The 26,152-nt window shown below is 36.2% G+C and overlaps 1 protein-coding gene across 3 annotated transcripts in view; it reads left to right on the top strand.

The window, feature by feature from the left end:
• Nucleotides 1–26,152, top strand: part of mRpL1 (mitochondrial ribosomal protein L1) — a 386,771-nt gene that overhangs the window by 15,669 nt on the left and 344,950 nt on the right. For all 3 annotated transcript variants that reach the window (XM_090395205.1, XM_090395206.1, XM_090395207.1), the window contains exons 2-3: nt 7,121–7,191; nt 19,815–19,945. In XM_090395205.1, the coding sequence (XP_090251331.1) occupies nt 7,121–7,191; nt 19,815–19,945 (202 nt within the window). The remainder of the gene's footprint in view (nt 1–7,120; nt 7,192–19,814; nt 19,946–26,152) is intronic.

Below are 26,152 nucleotides of genomic sequence, written 5' to 3'. Positions count from 1 at the left end.
CAGTCCTGAAGATACTTTCAGGCACAAACTTTGTTTGCACACACTTGGATAAAGGATTAAACTAAATTTATTATAGTCTGACCAAGTGAAAAATAAACTTTCAACTCTTTTGAAGCTAACTGTATATACTGCTTTAATAAGAATATGTTACAGTGTTAAAAACGAAGGCAATGTTTTTGTCGCCGAAGCTGTACATGCTGGCATTAGAAAGATTGTTACTGAAACTTGTATGTATGAGAAAGGCTTGCAGGCTTGAGTGTAGACATTTCCAAAGTCAGTCAGAAAAAGTTCAAACAACTTTCCAATTGCCAGCAACTTATAATCAGAAGAAAGCGGAGGAGAAGGAAAGGCATGTTGAACTTGAAACTTAAGATGAAAGACTCATACCGATTCTTTGGGGAGTTGCCAAACTTCATGCAAGGTCTCAGAGGAGGCCTAATGAAAAGGGTCTGAAGCAAGCAGAAGGGGTCCCGGTTCATAGACTTTCTGTAAAAGAGGAGGCCGCCTGCTCCAGAGTCGCCGACAGAGAGGCTGTCTGGATCCACGTTGTTTGAGAGAGGAGTTTCCCGCTTCCAGAAAGGAGCTTCTCAGTTCGAGACGTCACCAGAGAGAGAGACTACTTCTAGGCCCAGACAAGGTTTCAAATTGCTGAAAGGAAGCGTTCCAATTGCCGGAGAAAAGGTTCCAGGCCAGAGAGAGGGATCCAGTTAACAGATGGCAGCAGTTCTAGCTGTTGAAATGGCAGAAAAAGAAGGCAGTCATCCAGACATTTTCGGCGAGCAGGGGAGAAAAGGCAAGGCAAATTTCCCGAAGCCCTTTTGCTCGTAAGTTTTTCTTTTCGCAGAGGGAGAGTAACCTTTTGCTGGAGCTGAATGAGCCCACAGCCCACTACGTTCCCGATGAGATGCAACCGAGCCAAAATTTCCTGAAGAAGATCCGAGACTAAAGAATTGCCATAGAACTTTTAGTGAAAGACTTTTGACTGAATGTGAGATACAGATCCTTTGTAAGTTCAAAACTTTTATATAATTCCTGTTATAGTTGATACAAGAAAGACTTTTAAGATATATGTTTAATAGTGTTAAGCAATGTCCATAAGAGAATCAATTGGCATGTTAGAGGTTGATATGAAATGTGTAAAGATAACTTAACACAGATTTAGGTAACCTCTTTACGAGTAAGTTTAGAGATTAATAAGTAAAAATTTGTAAACTGAGAGTAGGTAACCTTATATGTTAAAGAAAGTATTTAATGTTGAAGAAAGTAGGTTCTAATTTTTGCTAAAGAGTATTTATAGATGGATAGAGAAAGCAATCTCCCTAATGTTAAAATTGTGTATATTTCATAGTAATGTAAATAATTGTCATTTGACTTTCTTGTTAAAAGAGTGCTGCCTGTTTGTTTATTTACAACTGCACTGTTTCTAAAATAAATCGGACTTGTTGAGCGGGAATCTTAGTGAGTTGGCCAAAGCGTGAAATTAAGAAAAAGAATAGACCATGACTGTTTGCGAAAGTTTTAATGTAAGAATTTGTGTTAGAGCAAGAGAGAAATCTACCAGCCGTATATTTGAGTTTTTTTTTTTTTGCTAATCAAAGATAGTGGTGCAGTCTCATTTAAAATAAATTTTCTAATATCTTAGGCATAAGACTTGTAATGCAAAAGTTAGATAAATATAGCACCTAATAAGATAAACGAGAGATTCTGAGAGAGGGAAAGCGTGCACAGTAAATACAGCTAATTTCCTATCTTGTCTTAACAATGGCAAGGTCTTAAGGGAATATTGCAGAGTGGTTGGGAAAGATGAGAAATTTAAAAAAAAAAAAAGAATGTAGAGCAAATATAAAATGAATGTGATTAGGAAGATCATGAGCAGTGCATGGCAGGTAAAAATGGTGATTAGCATAGTAATAAAGGAAAAATCAGATTATTATATGAAATTAACAACTAACCGAACTGTGGAGTTAGACTCATCATTTGGGTATACACTATTGCACACCGTGCTCATCCAACTGTGCCTTAAAATAATTCAGTGTGTCTACATTTACAACACATTTAGGCAATGCACTCCACCCGCTAACCACTCTCCATTCAAAGAACCTGCTCCTCACTCTTCTGTTCGCATCCTCTTTAGCAATGGCCAATTGTTCTATCCTCTTCTCTCATTCTATGAAAAATCTCTTCCATGTCAACCTGATAACAACTGCTGATAACTTATATGTCTCAATCATATCCTCCCTCTTCCTCTTATTCATGAGTCTGCAATTTACATTCTCTTAATCTGTCCTCATACTCCAAATTCCAAAGACCACTGACAACCTTTGTAAATCTTCTCTGAACTCTCTCTCTCTCCAACATATCCTCATCACCATGAAAACCCAGTGATCAGATCTGTGCACAATAACATTTGACAGGGACTATGGTGAGAATGGGGGAGAATGAACTGGAATTACTTAGAATATTATGGTTTCTTGTTACAATTATAGCTATGGATTAATAGGATATTGAATCGTGTATTATTTTTAGCCTATCGTCAAAAATATAAGAAATTAATGAGCAGAACTATATACAGATTGTCAGTTCAGTGAATCAGTTGATGGCACTATTTGAAACTGAGTGCAAGTTCCCGAAGCGCAGGGAAGGAGTGTGTGGAACAGTCATCAGTGATATGATGCATAGTTTGTGCAGTGCTGCACACATGGAAAAATGTGTCTGTGTGAAATTCCCCACAGATGTAGTAATCGTGCCGATTCTCAAATATGTTTAGCTGGCATGCTTCAGAGGTGTTGAGGTAGATTGAATCTTGGAGGTTTAACAATTGGATATGTCATCAGGTACCTGTTTATAGTTCATTCCAGTCTTTTCCACTATTCCTGGGAACCACTATCTGTATTTCAACAATTCAGATCTGGAGATAAGACAGCAAGCTGGAGGTGGAGAGATATCTTGATATATGGGAAGATTGATGTAATTATTATTCAGGCCTCCATGGAGTCAACAGACTCATCGTGGGAAGATTGATGTAATCGCTGATTTCATTTATTTCTTTGATGGTAGTTTCTCTTTTCTGAACCATGGAGGAGTGATGTGGAAAAGTATAGGTAACCATGGGTGAGGAGTAGACCTTAAGATACCAGAGATGGTTCTCATTGTTATGTTGAGCTGTGTCTGCAAGTTGTGTGGTGACTTCAGCTCTAAACTGGTGAGCAGTACTCTGTCACTGAGAAAACTTGAGCCAAGGCTGCTGTTCTAAGAGTCAGAACATTACAGCCACAAGTTGTATTGGCAATTTGTTTATGATATTGTTCCTGGCAGAAACAGCATTTAGAAAAAAACTTACTTTTTTTCTAAATGCTGTTGGTATGTGGACCTGTGATCAAGTGTGACAGTAAGGTAGCAAGGGTTACTTGTGTATTATGAGAAAGTGTGAGAGTTGGTAGTAGTGTCCTGTCCCTGATGGTGTTGTGTGATTTGAGTCATAGTATTATTAGACTCACAAGGAAGTGGAAATTAGGAGAGATAGTTCAATTACATAGCGGCTTTAAAAGGTAGATAGGTCTGTATATATGTCAGCATCTCAGGAATGATGTTTATTGGAGAGAGTTGGTTAAGGGCAGAATTTAGGAATGGAGAAATATGAATGTTATGATAGGCACATTGAATGGCGGTCTTGCCTTAGTAATTTATTCACTTTCTATAATAAAGTGACAGTTGAGTTAAAGGGAGTGGCTATATCATGGTATTTTTGGGCTTTGCAAAGGCATTTGACAGGAGAATACAGAGAAAAACTATCATGAAAATGGAAGCAAATGGAAATGAATACGGAGCTGGTGATATGGATACGAGTTGGCTGATAGGCATCAAAGAGTAATGTATGGCACAGTAGAATAAAGAAGAAAGCATAGGATTGGTAGTGTTCCTTGGGGTTCTGTATACTTGGGCTTCTGCTGTTTAATTTGTACATCAGTATCAGAAATGATTTGGAAGTGAATACCCAGTTATTTGCAGAGCATGCCATACTGGAGATCTGTAATATAAGATGAGGAGATAAGGCAAAGAATAATGATTGTTATATCATTGTGACAAAGTGTTAGATTGTGTACTTTGGGCTGAAAAAGACTACAAGCTATCCCATTACAAGTTGTATATTGACTAATATGCTGCAAGAAACTGACCAAGCCTGGAATTTGGCATTGAATGTGGATGAGGGAGCTAAGGTTCAGAAGATGATGCAAAAGTGGGCAGAATTACTCATAGGATTACCAGGATATTTGAACATCTCAACAAATAGAAATAAGGGTTATTATCTCTGCGAGGAACTGATACAATCATATCTGGACTACTCTGCACTGGTTTAGCTGCTTTCATTACTTGGGGATGAGGAAGTTGAAATGATTTAGAGTGATATCAAGATGTGACAGAATTGGAATGTTTCTTATGAGAATAGATAATTCTCGTAGAAAGGCTTATATGTTGATTAAACATGATTATTAATTGACTTAAGGAATTCACAATATATACTAGAATATAAATTAAATTAAACTTTAATATATATTTCCAATATATAATTAAGCTGTCACACTTTGGCTAAACAGGCAGGACAGCGAATATCAGAATTTCAGAACACAAGGACTACATCTGTTTTCACCAGTATAACCACTCTGGGCTTGCAGACCATGCTCCGGATACATGCCACAGAATACGTTGGAAGAAAGCCACAATAATACAAATTTGAAAGACTTTTCATGGAATCAGCCTCAGCCCTAAGAAACATGCCAAACCTCAACAGATTTGGTTGCATGAGACTGCCCCAAATTTGAGAGACATACATCAGGAGACCTTCAGCCCAGCAGCCAAGAATATCTACATAGCTAAGGGGCACCATCAGGATTTTTAGGAGAAACATTAGCTTCCTCGCTTTGTCCTCATTTACTCTGTGTAGTGCCTGCGTGCACGTGTCTTTATTTTGAGTTCCTTTGAAGATGGCAGCGTGACGTTGCCGAAATATATATTAAAGTTTAATTTAATATATATTCTAGTGTACGTTGTGAATTCCTTAAGTCAATTAATAATCGAGGATAGATAAAAGGCTTGAAGATTACAAAATCACAGAAAAGAGTAGTTATGCTCGAAAAATGAGTTGCTGTATATGTTATATCAGTCTTGCACAAGAAAAGCTGAAGAAACACACTGGTCCATGTATGGTATTTATAGATTAAAGAAGATTTTATAGGATAGACAAAGAAGAAATTTTTCACCATCTGACAAGAGGGCAGCAAACCAGGGAGATATACAAAAGTGTGAAAGAATGTGATTACTAGATTTTTTCCTTTTTTCTTATACTGCAGTGAAAATGGAATGAGTTTGCCAAAGATGGTTGTGATGTATGGATAGTGAATGAGTTTAATGCAGTATATGATGGATATTCTCTTCAGGAAGATTTGAATAGACTTAGCTTGACAGACAAGTGAGGTTATAGTTTTAATGTTAATGAAAGTAAGGTGCTATACTTTGGCGTGCAGAGTTATAAAGCTGCTTACTGTAATGGTGAAGCTACACCTCAGGAAGTGGATGAGATTTGAGATCTTGGGGTGATGTTAGACAGTGTACTAAAGTTCCAGGATCATATTGCAAGCATTGCGAAGACTGCACATCATATTGCTGCTATAATAAGAAGTACATCGACATGTAGCGATAAGGATGTGTAGTACCTCTGATTTGTTTTATTTTATGTGGCTCCCACCCATTAAAATTTTTATAAACCAGTAGTACGTTTGTATCACAGGTGGACTAAGGATTTTTTTTTCTTATTTTTTTAAATTGATTTTATATGTATATTTTTTTTTTTTTTTTTTTTTAATTTATTTTTTACAGTCTGTAAACCCTTCTCTAGAAACCAAACATAGAACTCTTTCAAGCCTTCACTAAACCAAGCAGTAGATGATGAAGTTCATCTCCCACCTAAAGACAATCACAAGCATCTATGCTCATGGCAGGATTCAAACCAGATTGGTTAGAGAGAAGAAATGCTAACCACATGACTGACCAGGCTGGCATATATATCATTTGTCAGACCACGCATGGATTATTGTGCTCCAATTTGGTTGTCTAATTTTTATTGTGATCTAGGAACACTAGAGGGGGGGGATCCAAAGCCAAATGACCAAAGTGATATTCAGACTCTGGATATGCAGAGTAGTGAAAGGAATGTAGATTGCAGAATTTGGTGGATAGGAGGAAAAGAGGTGATATGATAGCCCTTGAAGTTGGTTAAGATATTTTACCAGATGAATATGAAAGGAATTATAAAAAGAGTGAAGGGTAAAATGGGAAGAATTAGTCCGTTACTGAAAGTTGCATAAAGATGTGGTGAAAAAAATGGGGTATGAGAGTAGATTTTTACATGGAGAGCAGTTAGTGAGGGGAACACATTGCCAAAGTGCATTGTGAATGTGAGGAATGGTAAATGATTTCAAGGTTCAGTATGACAGACAGTTTGCTGATTTGAGTGGGCCTCCCACACTGTGACTATGGAGGTAACGTTACTTTAATAATAATCATTACCCTGTGGACCTCCTCCGTTGAGTCTTCGGACTCCACAGATTCTGATGATAATAATAAAGTGAACCAACCATTTTGCTCTTGGTTTATATTTCTCTTTAGGCATGGATGTTTAAATGTTCTCCTATGGTGCTAAACACACAAACTCTCATAATTAGGATCATAAATTTTTAATTTTTTTCCTTCCAAATTCTAACTACTCTGACACAAAAGGTTACTCATCTGGTCAATGTCCTTCTTTTGTTATGATAGTCTCACTCATGGTAATTGTGAACTTATACTGCAGTAATTCCATTTTTCAGATTCAGATTTAGGTTATTATCTAGGACTTAGGTTATCCACAGATCAAATGTGGTACTATTTTTTTCCAAGCCATTTGTGGCCTTAAATAAGTAGTGTAGTGATCACACAGTGCTGAAAATCATCTATCATTTTATTTTGCTACTGTTAATTTTTTGTAGTTATTAAAAAAGGTTCTTTAGCATTTTACCAATTTCATTTTTACTTATTTCATTCTTAAACATTTTATTAGACAAATTTGTTTATATATATTTTGCAGGATATGCTTTATCTTCAGTCATGTGTATAGCTGTTCCTCAGGTAGTATTTCCTAGTGGTACTAATCAGCAGGTAATGTGAGAAACTGCTTTAAACGTTTTTTTAGAAGTATCATTTTTAATTTTTTCTAAAAAGCAATCATATTAGTTTAGCATTTTCATTATTACTTTTATATTAACTTACCATAGTATAAGTATTTATCAGATGACAGCAGTGTACATAAGAATAACAGTAACTCTTATATACCTTTTATCATCTGACCAGTTATAGCAAACCAGTTAAGTTTGTTGGCAGCTAGTTCAATTTCTTTATTTTATTTATTTATTTATTTATTATTTATTTATTTTGCATTTGCAAAATAGTGTGACACAGAGTTTCTTGTTGATTTGGTTTTGTTACAGTAGTCACATCTTATATAGTTCAGCCTGGTGTGGTGTACATATCATTTGAGTAATTTCTCAAATGAAGAAATTGCCCACAGCATGAAGAAACAGTGTTGAACACTATTTCTTCAACTGAGATTGTATCTTTCAGAAAAGGATTCTATGTGATATTGCATCACTTGAGGATAAGTATTATTATTATTATTATGTATCTCCATGGAGTCAATAGACTCATCGCAGGAGATCCAAACTATCAAAACAATATCTATCATATCTTTTCTTGAATTTATTTACAGACAAAGAACTTGCAACTGAGTCAGGCAATGCATTCCACTCATTCACCACCCTCCAGGCAAAAAACTTTGTTCTCACATCCTTGTTAACCACACTTTTCCCTAATTTCCAGGGATGACCTCTTGTTCTTCCATCACTATCATACAGCTGAAACATTTCCTCTGCATTAATCTTATAAAAACCTTTTAGTAATTTAAATGTTTCTATCATATCTTCTCTTCTCCGCCTATCAACCAAACAATCCAGGTGACCAGACCTGAGCACAGTAATCGAAATGTGGAAGTATAAATGCTTTATAAAGGGGAATAATAACCCCTTTATCTCTGGATGTTAGTGTGTTCCTCAATAACCAAGTAATCCTATGTGCAATCTTCTACACCCTAGCAATGTGTACCCTGAACTTCATCTCCCTATCCACCAACACCCCTAAGTCCTTAGTCTCATCAATCTTTTTGGAGTACTGTTCCATCAATGTAGTACACAACTGGTAATCTTTTAATCCCAAAATGCATAACTTGACACTTTTCCACATTGAACTGACATCCATTACCTTTTGCCCATTTTGCCAGCTTATTTAAATCATCCTGCAAACTCTCACCATCAGCTTGATTTTTTATTGTGCTACCCAGCTTTGTATACTCATCAGCAAACAACTGAATATCTCCCTTTAAGCCATTTCTTATATCATTTATGTACAAATTAAACAACAATGGCCCAAGCACAGAGTCCTGAGGCATACCACTGGTCACCTGCTTCATCCAGGACTCTGCTCCTCTATACACCACCTTCTGGTATCTCTCCCTGAGCCATTCTCCTATCCATATCACCAACTTGTATCCATCCCCATCTGCTCCAATTTGCACAACAGTATTCCATGGGGTATCCTGTCAAAAGCAAAATCCAGAAGTACCACTGTGTAGCCATTTCCTTTGTCCAACTCAGATGTCATTCTATTATAAAAAGTTAATAAATTGCTAAGGCAGGATCGACCTTTAACAAAACCGTGTTGGGCCATATTGAGTATCTGATACTTATGATAAATGCCTTGACCAAAATTACAGATTAAAGAGCAAAGTATGAAGAAGAAGAACATATACTTTAATTATGTAATTTAATGTAATTTAATTCTGCATGCTTTCTGCTTTTATGCTCTAACTCTTATGTTGAGTTAATTTAGTTATTAAGTATTGTTGGTTGGATGCCTGTATTTTCTGTCTATTTATTTTGACATTTAAATTCTATTTATTTTGACATTTCTTTCTTTAAGTAGGACATCTAATTATTAGATATCTGTTTAATCCATAGTGGAATCAATCCCCCCCCCTCCCAACACACACACACCCACCCACTCACACACACACACACACACAAACACACAAACTTAAATAAAATAAAATAAAAATATATATATATATTTTTTTCACTTCACTTATTTTGAAATACAGTTTGTCCTGAAGTTATGACAGGGTTCTGTTCTGATGATCCCATTATAGTCAAAAAAAGTTTGTCAGAAATCACTATATAAACCATAACGGAAATGCAAAAAATTAAGTAAAATTAACATAAAATTGACATTAATGAACACAATGTCCCTTATGTGTTCCTCCATACGTAATTCAATAGATTTGTCAGTCTGGCCAAAATAAGGAATATCACAATCACACCATATTTTGTATACACCAGGATATTTAAGATGATGATGACAAGGTTTTGGGTGGCTTATTAAGGAGCAGATTTCTGGAAGTGGAGTGAACAAAGTTCTGATATTATATTTTCTTAGAACCTTGGCTAATTTTTGTGAAACTGAACTTATGTAAGGAATAGATATATTGCCTTTAAATGTAATTCTTGTAGAAAGGCTTATATGCTGGTTAAACATGATAACTAAATACTTAAGGAATTGACAGCATACACTAATCTGTTCAAATGACCAAGCCCTAACTATTGAACTAAATCACATCCTTAACACTTTCTCAGCCAATGGCTCCCCCCCCCCCCCAAAAAAATCTAAAAAATACTAATCTATCACCATTCCCTACATCCGAGGCACCTCGAAAAAAAATCAACAAAATCCTAAAAAAATATGATTTGACCTCTTGTTACAGACCATATAGAAAATTGGCATCCCTTATCCACTCCACTAAAGACCAACCACTTCTCCTAGACCTGCCTGCTGTATACTAGGTCCCTTGCAGCTGTAAATTGTCCTATGTTGGCCAAACAGGCAGGACAGCAAATATCAGAATCTCAGAACCCAGACTACATCCGATTTCACCAATACAGTCACTCTGGGCTTGCAGACCCTGCTCTGGACTCTCGCCACAGAATAAGGTGGAAGAAAACTACAGTAATACACTGCAGCAAGTTCAAATATGAAAGACTATTCATTGAATCAGCCTCAGCCCTTAGGAACATGCCAAACCTTAACAAATTTGGATACATGAGACTGCCCCAAATTTGGGAAACATATATCAGAAGAACTTCAGCCCAAACGCCAAGAACCTAATATAGCCTGCCAGGGGGCACCATCAGGACTGTAGGAAAATGGTAGCTTTCTCACTTCGTTTCTCATTTCTGTTATGTAGTGCTTGCATGCACGTTTGTTTATCTTAAGTTCCCATGAAGATGGAACATGACGTTGCCGAAATATTGGAAAGTATATATTAAAGTTGATTTAATTTATATTTCTAGTGTATACTCTGTCATTATCATGCCTTTAAATGTATTTATTTCTTCTGTGTGATGACTAGGAGGATTAAGAAGGAATTTTTCAATAATTCTTTCAGAATATCCATTAAGTACGAAAGTAGTTTTGAGATAGTTGATTTCTTTTTGAAGTTCTCACACACACACACACACACACACACACACACACACACACACACACACACAAAGAAACAAGCTACAATAAATTTACATGGTATGATATCACAGTAATTTGGTCAACAATCAAAACTGTTGGCCTGACAGCAAAACTACTGGCCTGACCTCTGGTAGGGGGAAAAAAACCTTACCACAGCAAAGCTAGAGTCCTGTTATTATTTATATGGTTACAAATCATTAAGAGATATAGCTAGAGAGCAATATGCTCTCACATAATTACTCACATAAATTAGAACAAAATAATATAGATGGCAGCCAATAACAGGTGAAATTATTGCTAAGAGCCTCAAGTAACGATTCGCTGGAAAACATGAAGAACTTAAGTGGACTGAATGTATGGAATCCAAATTCTTGGGATTTTTATGCCACCATTATTGTTAACATTAGGATGATCAAATTTTCACAGGGTTCTTTAAATTTGCATTCATACCGGGTTTTTGTAATGAACAGGTATATGATGTGCATCCAGTTTCACCAATATAAGGTAAGTTATAGGTGCAAGGTATATGGTATACCAGATGGACCAGGATGGGGGGGGCAGGAATACTTGGAGCAGTTAAATGTTTATTTTATAGGTGTTTAAGTTAAGGGATATATATATCCCATATAGTTTCTTAGCCGAATAAGAAACTCAAAGAGTTTCATGCTGAATATAGTAGAAACTATATAAAGTTCGGCGATTCCAAGCGTAAGCAAATACCTGGATACTGCAGCAACTGACCCTTAAGGTAGTGCAAGCTGAGGCAACTCATGTCTAAGGTGGAGCAAGCTCCGATCACTGTTCTTGATATTTACCCATAATGTGAACTTAGCTCCTAGGAGCTGTATTACTGTTCTACATTATGAGAGAAGGTCACTACCCAGACCGGTTTCAACCTTTATTGAGGTCTCATCAGTGAGTAGGTAGACCTAGTTAATATCAAGTTTGTAGCGAACAGAACTTACCACCCTTCTATGAGCATTGTCGAGAGGTGTCCTAATAAATTATTAGACATATGAAGAGCCAAAGGCTTCAATTCGGCGACATATAACTTGTTTAAGTTAAGGGATATATATCCCATATAGTTTCTTAGCCGAATAAGAAACTCAAAGATTACTGTATTACTGTTCTCATAATGTAGAACAGTAATACAGCTCCTAGGAGCTAAGTTCACATCATAGGTAAATATCAAGAACAGTAATCGGAGCTTGCTCCACCTTAGACATGAGTTGCCTCAGCTTGCACTACCTTAAGGGTCAGTTGCTGCAGTATCCAGGTATTTGCTTATGCCTGGAATCGCCGAACTTTATATAGTTTCTACTATATTCGGCATGAAACTCTTTAAGTTTCTTATTCGGCTAAGAAACTATATGGGATATATATCCCTTAACTTAAACAAGTTATATGTCGCTGAATTGAAGCCTTTGGCTCTTCATATGTCTAATAATATTTTATAGGTGGTTTAAAAGTAGCATTAAGATTGGTGTAGAATGCTATTTATTTTACCTGATAACCCTTTAATGTATGAGATAGCTATGGTTTTACTGTAATCTATGTTACATGCATTTTTTTATTTAAGAACTAATAATGGTATATTTTTGATATAGCCATTATTAATAAATGTACTGCTAATAATTTGTAATCTTGTTTAAGAGTTGATGGTGTTCATTTTGATTTATATTACATTGAACTTTTATTATAACATAGTGATTGTTTCCATAATGTTTTAATAATGAACTCTTCAATTTCCTGCACATAGTTCAGTGAGACATGGGTTGGGAGCAGCATTCATTATATGATTTAGCAATTCCTGCACACAGGATGTTCTGTTTGTCTACAAGCCTTCTGAGATGGCACTCTTGTTCCTGACAGAACAATACATCTCATACAAGTATTTTTCATCCTGCAAACTGTCCAGAAGAACAGACAGAGTATGCTGGCCTGCCATGGGATTAAATTAGTTAAATCCAAAATAACAAAACAATCCTTTCTATTTAAAATATAAAAAGTGATTTATAATATTACTATAGAATGTTTTCCATAGTTATATTACACTGTTAATTAAATTACAAAAAAAAAGCTAAGTACAAACCACATTTTTACGTGCATATGATAAAAATTTTCATGACTACAGCCAAATGTGGACCATAAATTTATTGCCTGCATACTAATAAAATTATATTGCACAAAAAATGTGTTATAAATTTCATACAAATTTCCTAAGGACTTTGTTAAGGAATTAATGTACAACAATTACAGGAAACTGTGTGGAGAGACATTTCAGTATGGAATATGTCCACTCTGAACTGCAATGTAGCTCTCACAATGTCGTACCATGCTTAGCACCAAGTGATTCAGGAGTTCCTAAGGTAAACTGACTCCCTCCTCCTTGAGAGCAAGGATAAGGTCTTGTTTGTTTTCTGGAGGAGAATTTGGGGTATCTGTGCATCTCTATTGCATACCAGAGGGGTTTTACTATGGGGTTGAGATCTAGGGAGCATGCTGGCCACTCGATTAGATTAATATTCTTAGTCTCCAGAAGTATCTCCACTGCGCATGTAAGATGTGATGTGGCATTGTCATCCATAAAAATGAATTCTCCTACAGCACCGTGGAACAATTAACGTGACGTTGAAGAACTTCATTGCAATATTGTTCACCAGTCATAGTATACCTTTTTCCAGCACTTGTAGCTTGGTGTATCCGTTAAGCATAATTCATCCCTACATCATGACCCAAGCACTGCCATATCTATCCCTTTCAACTGTAGTGAGACCAGCTATGTTGTATGCTATGGAAACTGTGGCCCTGAGGAAAAATAATGTCAGCAGGATGGAGGTAGCAGAGATGAGAATGCTTAGGTGAATGACCAGAAAGGATCGTCTGAGAAATGGCTATATAATGGGAACAGTGAAAGTTATGAACTTAGGAGCAAAGATACAGGAGGCAAGGTTGAGATGGTTTGGTCATGTGATGAGAAGGAAGGATGAGTATGTGGGAAGAAAGGTCATGCAAATGGATGTGCAGGGTAGGAGGAAGTGTGGGCAGTCAAAGAAGAGATGGAGGGAGCTGGTGGAGGAGGACTTGAGGATGAAGAACTTAGAAACTTAAAAACAGCAATCCTACTTAAGTGGAACAAGCTGCAGAAGAAAAAGATCTGTAAAGAGTACATTAGCCCATTAGTGTCTTGTCCAATTTTTATTTTACATCACTACTGAAAATGTGCTGTGTGATGAGCTGTAGATAAAGGGATGCAGACTAAAGGCCTTTGGGCAGGGCAAACAGGTCTGCTTGTGGCAGGTCTGCTTGTTGCATTCGTCCTGCCACAGTTTCTCAAGATATCTATGTACTTGTGCTTGAATGGAGCCAACTTGCAAGCTGACCATATATGCAGCCATTATGTTTTGCTGTTATAATCCAAAAATCCGTCTTCATGCACCACGGTAGAGCAAGGGCGATCTTTTAGCAACATCTGGAACACATCATGCGAGATTCCAAACTCTTTCCTAATATTAGTAATTCTGTGGCTTTCTTCAAGCTTTCCAATAATTTTTCACTATGTGAAATCATCTAGATCAGTGCTTCCCAAACTTATGGATGCCAAGGCCCCCTTTGGAAAAATTAAAATATTTCACAGCCCCCATCGAAAAAAAAAATCGTAATACAGACATATATTGATACAAAATTAATAGCAGAAAAAACTCGCGTACAAAGATTATTTAATAGTATAATTTTCGCCTGTGTGTGTGTCACAGCATCTTCAGTACATGAAGATGCCTGTGACACACACACAGGTGAAAATTATGCTATTAAATAATCTTTGTAAGTGAGTTTTTTCCATTATTAATTTTGTATCGATATGTCTACTCACGGTATACCTCTTTTAAAACTTAGACATATATTATTATAATATTGATAATGATTTTGTGTTAGTAATATGTTTTGTGTTTCTTATCAATTACTTTTGAAATGAAACTTATCTGAATAAGCATATATTTACTAATATTCATTAATCGCCAAAATATGCAAGAAGCAAAATTTGTGAACCAACGCCAATGTGTGATTTTTCCATTAAAATATAAAAAAACAAAAAAGAAATGATAAAAATTAAATACAATTCTTTTAAGATTAAAAAAAAATCTACTTAGTCTTAAAACATTTTAAATTTGTTTTCATTATTTCATGGCCCCCCTCAACAAAACTTTCGGCCCCCTTGGGGGGGCCGAGGCCCACAGTTTGCAAAGCGCTGATCTAGATGATGTCTTTGAGACATTACAAGACATCCTAGTTTGCAACTTTATTCCTTCGCAAAAAAATCTTCCTTCAAACACAATGCACTTTCAGGAAAATGCTGTTCCAAGTGCATTGTGTTTGCATTTTCCCTTTATCCTATTGAGTGCTATCACGTGATCTTTTTGTGTGCGATTTGAGAATTTGAATGTATACCCACTTTCTATTCAGAGTTGTCAGTTATACAAATTGCCACAAGCTGATTTTTCTGAATTTGCAGTTGTAATCTTCAGAAGTAGTGTTCGTCCTTAGGTTTTTTACACCAGTGTGTCATTGATATAACCTATATTTGACCTTATATGAAACTATGAACCTCCTGACTTTTGTGTATTCTTGTATACTTCTCCAGGATTTTATATTTTTTTTGTTGATTTGAGGGCTCTCCATAATTCTTCCGATTGATTGATGAGTATCTGCCTCATCTAAATTTAGTAAAAAGGATTTATCTGTTTTTCTATAGGTTTCATAAAAGTTGCAGCAATTTCTATTATTTTTTATATATTGTATCATACTTTTGAGTTACTACTCCTTGCTTATTTTGCAATTTTAGAATTTTTTTTTTTTCATTCTTTGTAACCTTTTTCTGTTGTAGTGCGAATTGTTATCATATTATCTTTTCTAATGATTTCTAAGTAACTTTCACATTTCTACAAATTCTATATTGTCTGATACTCCTGTGTCTGATTTTCTTTAAGCAGTCTCTTTGTTTGATTAGCTCAGTTGTCTCTGAAGTAATTTTTTTTTTGTACATATTCTCTCTGCTGGCAATGATTTTCTTAAAGCATTAGTAAATTATATTGTTGGTGAAGATGCCTACTCCATTCTATCAGATTAGTGTGATTTATTCATATTTCTTTCTTTTGACTTTGTTTCCATTATGTCCTCAAACTTTTCTTTGTGGTTTACTATATATCTTCATCTTCTATTGTGCTTTTTTTTTTTTTTTGACCATTTTCACTCTCTCTTTCTCTCTCCATGTTTATTTTTATCCTTTCTCTCATTAGGCTCCAATCATTACCATAATTAAACTAGTTGATACCAGATTCATCTTCAAATTTCCATTTTGTTCACTCTTATGTAATCAGTTTCATTAAAATCTTCTCAGTAACAGTTTTAGTGACCTTTAGATCTACTTTCATTTTTTTTTTTTTTTTTTTTTTTTTTTTTTTTTTTTTTATAAAGTACTCGTTATATACAATTCCTACCTTGACATTAGATTTATCTTTCATTTATCTTTGAATTTCCATGCTACTCACTGTTATGTAATCATTTTCATTAAAATCTTCTCCATATGGTAATCTTTAGGTCCACTTTTATTTTTTTTTATTTTTAAAAACGTATTATATACAATTCCTAGCTCCGGAAATTCAGTAAGTCTTTGTCCTTTCTTATTCATCACACATACCCCTGCCACACACACATTGAAAGAGAAAGATATCTATCATCGAACAGTACTTAGTCAAACTCATGTTTTATTGCAAAATCCACTTGTTTTGATCCTTATAAAATCCTTCTCGATCAGTGTAAATATCTGTGGAGCCTTTTGTTAGGAAGAATAGTACTGTGTTGCATTGCATCTGACCACTTAAACACGTATGCTTTATACTAATGCCAGGAGTATCCAGAATAAGGGAGAGGAATTGGTGGCACAGATAGCATCAGCCTGGCCAAAAATTATTGCGATCACTGAGACGTGGTTGACAGAAGGGGAATATAACCACAGGAATAGAAGTCGCTGGGTGTAGCATTTTTCGTCATGATAGGGGGGAAAGCGTGGTGGTGGTGGTGGGGGTACTGCTTATGATAAGTGATGACCTATGTCCTCTAAGAGTGGAGGCTTTGGAAGGAAGTGAGGCAAATGATTTTGAGAGCATATGGTGTGAGGTAGAGGTAGGCAAGACAGGATATTTAGTGGGGTGTTGCTACAGACCCAGGAGCACAAAGGATGGGGACCAGGAGATGTTTAGACAGCTAAGTTTGGCAAGTGCAAGAAGAATGATTGTTATGGGAGATTTTAACTACAGTAGAATCAAATTGGAGAGAGGAAGATGCATGTAGCAATAGGGGAATATAATTTCTAGAATTCTTGAGGGATAAATGTCTTAGGCAACATGTAACAGAGGGAACAAGAAGTTCAAGAGTTTTGGATTTGATTATAGCATCAGAAGAGTTGATAATAACTGAGTTGACATCTCTCCCACCATTTGGAGAGAGTGACCATATGGTTTTGACTTGGAAAATGAATAGACATGCAGGAGTATCAAAGAGACGGGAACTTATGTGGAATTATAATGCAGGTGATTATAATAGTCTTAGACGTCAACTTCGGGAAGTTTCATGGAGGGAGGAATTGGAAGGCCGGGATATCATTAGTGCGTGGGAAATTGTGAAAGAATATTTGTTAGCAGCAATGGTAAGTTGTATACCACGAGTGAAGAAGAGGACACAATTTGGAGTAAAGTGGATGACAAACAATATTAAACAGGAATTGCATGCGAAAAAGAGGCTATGGAAGAGATATAAGGAGACAGGTGAAGAGAAGATGCATGAAGAATATAAGACACAGGCTAGAAGAGTGACAAGTGTGGTAAGGAAAGCGAAACTGGAATATGAGAGAAGATTGGCCCTAAGATCCAAAGAAAATCCTAGGAATTTTTTAGCCATGTGGCCAGTAGGAGGAGAAATGACTGTGGAAGAATGATATTGTGAGATAAAAATGGGAATAGAGTGACTGATGCAGAGGACATAGTGGAATTGTTCAATGAACACTTTTTGGAGTATTTCATCCTAGAGGAGTCAGTTTTAATGCTAGAGGGATAGGGCTGGTTCGAGGTCTAGAGGTACGGGAGGAGAGTGTGTTTCAGATACTGAGTACTCTGGGTGTCAGTAAAGCTTTGTGACTGGATGGTATTTCACCACGAGTTTTGAGAGAATGTGCTAGGGAACTGACAGTGCCTTTAACCTGGCTTTTCAATGAAAGTCTGGCTGCAGGAAAGGTGCCCAAGGAATGGAAGGAAGGTAAGATAGTGCCATTGCATAAGGGTGGTAACAAACTGGAAGTGTCTAATTATAGGCTAGTCTGTGTGTTATCAGTAGTTGTTAAGATCTTGGAGAAAGTAGTGAGGGACCGTATACAGCATTGGGCAGATGAGGGTAATGTTATCTGTGAGAGTCAACATGGATTTGTGAAAGGGCGTTCTTGTTTTAGCAATATGCTAGCCTTTTATAATAAAGTTACAAGAACATTAGATGAAGGAAAGGCATTTTCTTAGACTTAGCGAAGGCATTTGACAGGGTGCCACATGATAAGCTGATATTTAAGTTGCAGCACATGGGTCTGGATGTCAGATTGGTCAACTGGATTCAGGATTGGCTGTCTGATAGATATCAGAGAGTTGTGTATGGTGGAGCAGTTTCAAGGAGACAGAGGGTTACAAGTGGGGTCCCACAGGGCTCAGTACTAGGACCTATATTGTTTAACCTTTATATCAATGACATTGCCAGTGGATTGCAAGGGGATATTCAGTTGTTTGCGGATGATGCGAAGCTGGGAAGGATTATTAGTAATAGTGCAGATGTGGTAGCCCTGCAAGAGGATTTAAATAAGCTAGATAGATGGGCAAATGAATGGGGGTATCAGTTTAATGCAGCAAAATGTAAGGTCTTGAGGTTTGAGAAACATCGATGGAATGCTACATACTCTATGGGAGGAGTTATACTGGAGGAAGTAGGGGAGACAAGAGAGAGATGTGGGGTTGATGATTGATAGAAACCTGAAGTTTAGGGGACATATTGCAAAGGTGAAGGTAACACAGGGGATTGCTGCAATTATGAGAAGGACACTGACCTGCAGAGATAAGAGAGTTATCATTCAATTGTATAAGTCTCTGATCAGACCACACTTGGACTATTGTTCTCATATTTGGTCCCCAGGATTTGAAGGGGATAAATTAACTGTGGAAAGGATACAAAGATGGTTTCAGGACTGTACAAGCATAGTTATGAGGATCGGCTGAGGGAATGTGGACTGCAGAGTTTGGTGGATAGAAGAAGGAGAGGTGATATGATTGAGACTTTTAAACTGTTGAGAAGTGGTTACAGGGTTGACACTGGGGAGTTCTTTCACTTGGTTGAACAGCAGCAGGAAGGAGTGATGACAAGAGGCCATCCCTGGAAGTTACAAGAGGAAACTGTGAGCAAGAGGGTAAGGAGTGGTTTCTTTGTGTGGAGGGTGGTTGAACCATGGAATGCATTACCTGATAGAGTGGTGGGAGCAAGAACGGTCAATTAGTTTAAGGAGTGGTATGATAGACTTTGTGTTTCTTATGGGGGACCTCTCCTCGATGAGTCTTGACAGACTTTATGTTCTTAGGAAGGACCTTCCACGATGAGTCTTTTGACTCCATGGAGGCCTGAATAATAATAATAATATCCTTTCTGGTCATTCACAGCCTGAAGTGGCAGTTTTCTCCTTTACACGAGTGAATGTTTCCAGGATGATTGCACTACTCGTCATTGTCCCCCCCCCCCCAAAAAAAAAGTTTCATGGCTTTAAGAGCATGACAGCTCAGCTTATTTCATGTTCCGACCAGAATATTATTCAGACTTACCTCTAATTAGAATGGATATGGAATAGTCTGAAGAAGCATACTGAGAGTATGTTCATTTGTCTTTTGTTTGCAAGTTATATCATTAAAGATTACTCAGAATGTCTCTGGAATCTGGATCACTATATTTCCTTTTCAGCTAAATGACTGTGCAAATCAGTTCTTGAGTATGCATTGAGGAAGTCCAACTCATTACTAGTTAATTTTTGTTTGTGCACTGTTTTTATACAAAATTTTTGAAATTAATCCACATTACAGTTACAGATACGTTGTTATGCAGCTCGTAAAGGAAAAAGAATTGCAAGAAAGCTTGCTCAAAAAGCAAAAAAAGCTGAAAAAGAAGAGGAAAAAAAGAAGGCATTTATTTTCCCATCTAAGTTAACTAAAATGTAAGTAAGAGTGCTAAATTATGATACTGTTTTTATTATTGTATTGTTATATTTGAAATTGGACTAGAGAACACTGAGATTGTTAATAAGAAGTGGTAGCAGAGCAAAAATTTGTTTTTAAAAAAATAGCTGAAGCAGCTTGGTTTATGGTCACAGAAGATTCTGTGCTCTAAATAAAGGATCTGGTAATCATGGATCTGGGGAGTTTTGGAAACATATTCATTTATATGAGTAAGAGTGATTAGAGGGTTATTTAATTACAAAGTGAAGATATTGGACAGTAGAGCTATTAGTAGGAGAGCAAGTATAATCCCTCTCTCCTCAAACCTTTTCAATTAGAAATATTTTTTCAAAAAACTTTACATGGACAACCAGATACCCTTCTGTACATCAAGACTAGGTAACTTTTAGTTTATTATTGTTATTGTATCCACCATGGAGTCGGCAGACTCATTCTGGGAGGTTCATTCAACATACTTATCATACTGAATCTTAAAATCCTTAATACTCCTTGCATTAACAACATGTTCTAGTAATTCTTTCTATTCATTGACAGTTCTCTATGTAAAGAAATCTACTCCTCGTATCTCTCTTAATCACATTCTTACATTACTTCCAGAGAGGGCTCCTGGTTCTTCCCCCTCTTGCCTTCTACTCTTTTTGTAATCCCCTGTGGATTAATCCAATAAAATCCGCTCACTAAGTTGAGTGCCTGTATCACATCACCTCTTTCCTCCTATCCACCACAAACTCTGCAATCGACGTTTCCTCAACCTCTCTCTCTCTCTCTCTCCAGCCAACATTCCTGTGACCTAATATTATCTTAGTTACTCATCTCTGGACCTTCTTCTCAAATGTTTCCACATCACATTAAAAACTAGCTGACCAAATCTGAGCACAATAGTCCAAGTGTGATCACACCAGTGCATTATATAATGGCCCACAACCTACTGGCATTACAATGTGCAGTCTTTTTGACAATGAACAACAGGTATTTGCCATTATTATTAGCAAAGCTAATAATAATGGTAAATACCTGTTGGATTTCTGCTCAGGACATAGACTGGTTATTACTAACACCATGTTTCCACATAAAAATGTGCACAAATTCACATGGAGAGAAGAGGCAAGGAATAAGAAAAGTCTCATTAACTATGTTATTGTAGATAGCGATGTTTTCTCCCTGGTGCAGGACACCACAGTGTACAGAGGATTTGAAATTGGAAGTGATCACTATTTAATCTTGAGCAGGATAAAATTGAATTTCATATTGAAAAGAATAACATGTAAGAAAGTTTTGAATTTTCAATAATCTTTGTAAAATACACAAAGATTATTGAAGAAATATTTAAGAGTTTGAGAACAGGAACCAAACCTTGGAGATTCGTTGGCAAGCCTTGAAAAAAACCCTGATTGATTCAGCCAGAGAGGCATGTGGTGAGGTTGTCTGCAAGGATAGAAAAATCAGAACTCCATGGTGGGCAGGAAGTTCTGAAGTTCAACCATGCAGTGAAGGAAAAGAAGTAACATAGCAAAAGTTACTGGCAAATAAGTCAGCTTGTGCTCTTAGCAAATACAGAGACAAATGTAAGAAAGCTAAACACTGATTATAAAACTAGCTAAATAAAAGTCATGGGAGGACTTTGGCAAGAACATAGAAAATAAATATCAAGAAGGTGGCAAAATATTCTGGAGGTTGTTGAAGAAGCTTAGAAATGGAGGAAAGAGTACTGTAAAAGGAGTTAAAGATGATAAAAGTGACATGAAAATGGGAGAAAAAGATATTCTTGAAATATGGAGATTACTTCGAAAAATTGCTAAATGAAACAAGCAATGATAGCACAGTGGTAAAAAAAACACTCAACAGGTACACAGTGAGGAATACATATCCATACTTGAAGTAGAAAAAGCCATCAAAAGCTTGAAATGTGGAAAGGCAGTAGGTGTAGATGATATTCGACCAGAAATGCTTAAGTATGGTGGTATAAAAGTCTGACAGTGGCTGCACTGCCATAATTCAGAAGGCCTGGACACAGGAATAAATTCTTGATGATTGGAGTTCTACTTGATGATTGAAGATATATGCAAGTATACTTGAGAAACAGTTGAGAAGAATTGTGGAAGAAAAGCTTGTTTCCCATATATAAAAGTAGTACCCATATATAAAAAGGGAAATAAAACTGAATGTGCGAATTACAGAGGTATTTCTCTACTGAGTATTCCTGGCAAGATCTATAGCAAGTATACTTGAGAAACGGTTGAGAAGAATTGTGGAAGAAAAGCTTGGTTTTCTTCCACAAATCCAAAAGAAAAGTTGCTAAACAAGCAGGATTTTCTTCCACACTTTCTTGAAGAAAAGGCTGGAATCAGGCCAAATAGAGACTGTCAGGATCAGATCTTCACTTTACGACAGATAGTTGAGAAATCATGGGAATATAACAAAGATATTTATTTAAGTTTTGTTGATCTAGAAAAAGCATATTACAAGGTGCCAAGAGAGAAGCTATTCAAAACACTATACCTATATGGTGTTAATGGGGCATTATATCAAGCAATACTTAGCCTTTATTTGAGTTTTAATTCAGCAGTTAGAATTGAAGGAAGTACAGGAAGATGGTTTAATGTTAAATCTGGTGTGAAAATTACAGAGTAATTTTCACATTCAGTTTTATTTCCCTTTTTATATCCCTACTGAGTGTTTTTGGTAAGTATACATGCAAGCATACTTAAGAAATGGTTGAGAAGAATTGTGGAAGAAAAGCTTGGTGAAGAACAAGCTGGATTCAGGTCAAATAGAGGCTGTCAGGATCAGATCTTCACTTTACGACAAATAGTGGAGAAATCATGGGAATATAACAAAGATCTGTATTTAAGTTTTGTCGATTTGGAAAAGGCACATGACAAGGTGCCAAGAGAGAAGCTATTCAATACGCTGCAGTTATATGGTGTCAATGAGGCATTATATCAAACAATACTTAGTCTTTATTTGAGTTGTAAGTCAGCAGTTAGAATTGAAGGAAGTAAAGGGAGATGGTTTAATGTTGAATCTGGTGTGAGACAAGAATGTACATTATCCCCTCTGTTATTCATTATCTATATGGATCACATCATGAAGGAAAGTGGTATTAAACATGATATCAAAATTGGAGATGTTAATGAAAGCTCTTTACTTTATTGCAGACGTTATACTTCTAAATAAATCCACAACAAGTCTGCAAGATTCCCTGACTAAATTGAATAACTGTTGTAATAGATATGGTATGAAGGTCAGCAATAAAAAGACAAAGACAATGAAAATAGGCAGAATCATTGAATATGTGAACTGTGCTGTGAATGGAGAACCTGTGGAGCAATTAAAACATTTCAGCTACTTAGGCACGATTTTTAGTGAAAATGATAAATTAAATATAGAAATAGACAACAGAATCAGCAAATCTGGTATGGTGGTAAGTCAATTGAATAAATTCATATGGAATAAAAGAGAAATTAGTTAGAACACTAAATTAGTGTTCAAACCAGTTTTATCTTATGGATCCGAGAGCAGGGTCAGAACTAAAACACTTGACCAAAGACTAGAGACTGCAGATATGAGAGTCCTGAGAAAGATTATAGGCGTGAACAGATGGCATCAATGGCAGTATCGTATTAAAAACGAGGATATTGGGAAAGAACTTGACATTGTCAGCATCCAGGAATGCATTAGCAGAGCTAATCTCAGGGTATGTCACTTAAACAGAATGGGCAAAGATAGATTAGCAAAACAAGTGTTCTCTGCCAGGTTGGCAGTAAAATGACCCAGAGGATGACCAATATATAGATGGATTGATATGGTACAAAGTGCATTAGACGATAGAAATGTAAGATCTGATAATGTTGGAGTCTTGACAAGTAACAGACTGATTTGGAGGAAATTTGTAGATAAGAAGTTAGTAATGATGTAATGTTTTTCATGTGGTACTATCATATCCTGTACACCCCTTGAGGGTACATGGCAGGAATTTGATGATGATGACAAGACAGTGTACATACAAGTTTTAACTTATCGATATGAGAGCTGGGTCAGAAGTAAAACACTTGACCAAAGACTAGAAACCACAGATATGAGAGTCCTGAGAAAGATTAGGGGCGTGAACAGATGGCATCAATGGCAATATCATATAAAAAACGAGGATATTAGAAAGAACTTGACATTGTCAGCTTCCAGGAATGCGTTAGCAGAGCAAATTTCAAGTGGTATGGTCACTTAAACAGAATGGGCAAGGAAATATTAGCAAAACAAGTGTTCTCTGCCAGGTTGGCAGGAAAACGACCCAGAGGAAGACCAAGATATAGGTGTATTGATATGGTACAAATTGCCTTAGACGATAGAAATATATAAGATCTGATAATGTTGGAGTCTTGACAAGTAATCGACTGATTTGGAGGAAAATTGTTGGTAATGATGTAAATTGTTCATGTAGTACTATAATACCCTGTACACCCCTTGAGGGTACATAGCTGGAATTTGATTATGATGATGACAAGCTAAACAGCTGAGCACCATCACTGGTTACTCATCTTCTCTTTTTTGAAACATTGCTCCATCATTCACAAAGTGCTGGTGTTACTGGCATTCAGAGCCAATCACCAATCCATCTAACCAATATGCTATTTATTCCCTTCAATTGCCACTTGTACTTCAACTTATCATGTGGTAATCTGTCAGATGCTTTGCAAAGTCCAAGAATATCACTTTATTTGATTCTCCTTTATCTAATATACTTGTTACCTTATCATGAAATGCAAGTAAATTGCTGAAACAAGACTATGCTTTATAAATCCATCCTGACCATCATAAAGAACACTGTCTATCAACTCAATCAAAAATTTATTTCTAGCCAATCTCTTCAACATCTTGAATACAACTGCAGTTATACAGACTGGTCTATAATTGGAAACTTCTGTCCTAGAACCATGCTTGTGTAGTGGTATTATTTTGCCTTCTTTTGACTCCTTAACTGCAAGATTTTTATTAAATAACCAGGTCAAGGGCATATCTGACCATTGTGCACATTCTTTAAGATTATGTGGTGATATGTCATCCATTCCTGCAGCTTTATTAACCAATCTAACTCAATTTATATGAATTGTAATTTTTTTCTTGGCCAAAAATTATAACATTAGTAGTAGAACTCTATGATAACACAGGAATTGTATTCAGCAAGAGCAGAAATTCAGCAGGGAGCCAGTATATTTTAAGCTTGTAAGAATTCAAACTTAAAATTTTTGATTCTCCATTTCATTTCTTACAAGACGATTCCTAATGGGTAGAAAAGTAAAAGCTTAAGACGCATTAAGAAAGGAAATGGAAATATTTAACTTTTATTAACCACAGTCTTTCATACACAATGCACATCTATATGTAAATCAGTAGTGGTGATCTTCTCATGCAATCATTACAACAAGGATCAAGTGGAGCATGTGCAGAAGTTCCAACCAATCTGTTTGTCTGTAGCATAGGAGGGAGAGCCGCAAATTGAGAGGAGGAAAAAAAAAAAAGAGTGAGAATTGAGCATGGAGTTTTAGCTGGAGAGAGAGAGAGAGAAGAAATGAAGGAACCAAATGGAAATAGAGTAAGAAAAGACTGATTCTGTGTAAGCTATGCTATCAGATGCAAAGTCCTAACATTTATGGCTTCAAGTTGCTAATGTGGAATACAACAAATTGGGAAAGATTCTAAGAAGATAATTCTGGTAGTATCAAAATGTTTTGTTTTAATTCTGACAACAGCTCCTTACCTGAGGTAACTGTTGAAGACATTCATAGAAAATATTCTCCATTCAGTGATTAACTGAAGTCCTTCCCATATCAAGCAAAGTATGAAGCTTACAAAGTTAAGTAATAGTACTTCTGTGTTTTTCACAAGGAAAGACATTCTTCCTTTCTTCTGTATGGTGGAATTAAGAAGAATTTTGTACAGAGATATAGGTTCTATTGGGTAAAAACTCGGTTGTTGTAATATGGAATTAATCTTTTGTGATCGAAAATATCATGTGACAGTTCTGCAGAGTAAAGAAATTTTGGTTCATAAAGTTTGTGAGTTGTATACATGAATGCTAATTTCAGTAATAGTTCTTTTGCTGTAATAAAAATTTGAAGCATGTCGTAAAAATTAGAGACAAATATTCACTTTTTAGTTACTGTTTCTCAGTCATTCAGCCAGGGAAG

The sequence above is a fragment of the Typopeltis vanoorti genome, chromosome 7 (genome assembly GCF_054136105.1).
Source record: "Typopeltis vanoorti isolate ZY-2024b chromosome 7, IOZ_Tvanoo_1.0, whole genome shotgun sequence".
NCBI classification, from domain to species: domain Eukaryota; kingdom Metazoa; phylum Arthropoda; class Arachnida; order Uropygi; family Thelyphonidae; genus Typopeltis; species Typopeltis vanoorti.
This window is presented reverse-complemented; position numbering and strand designations above follow the sequence as displayed.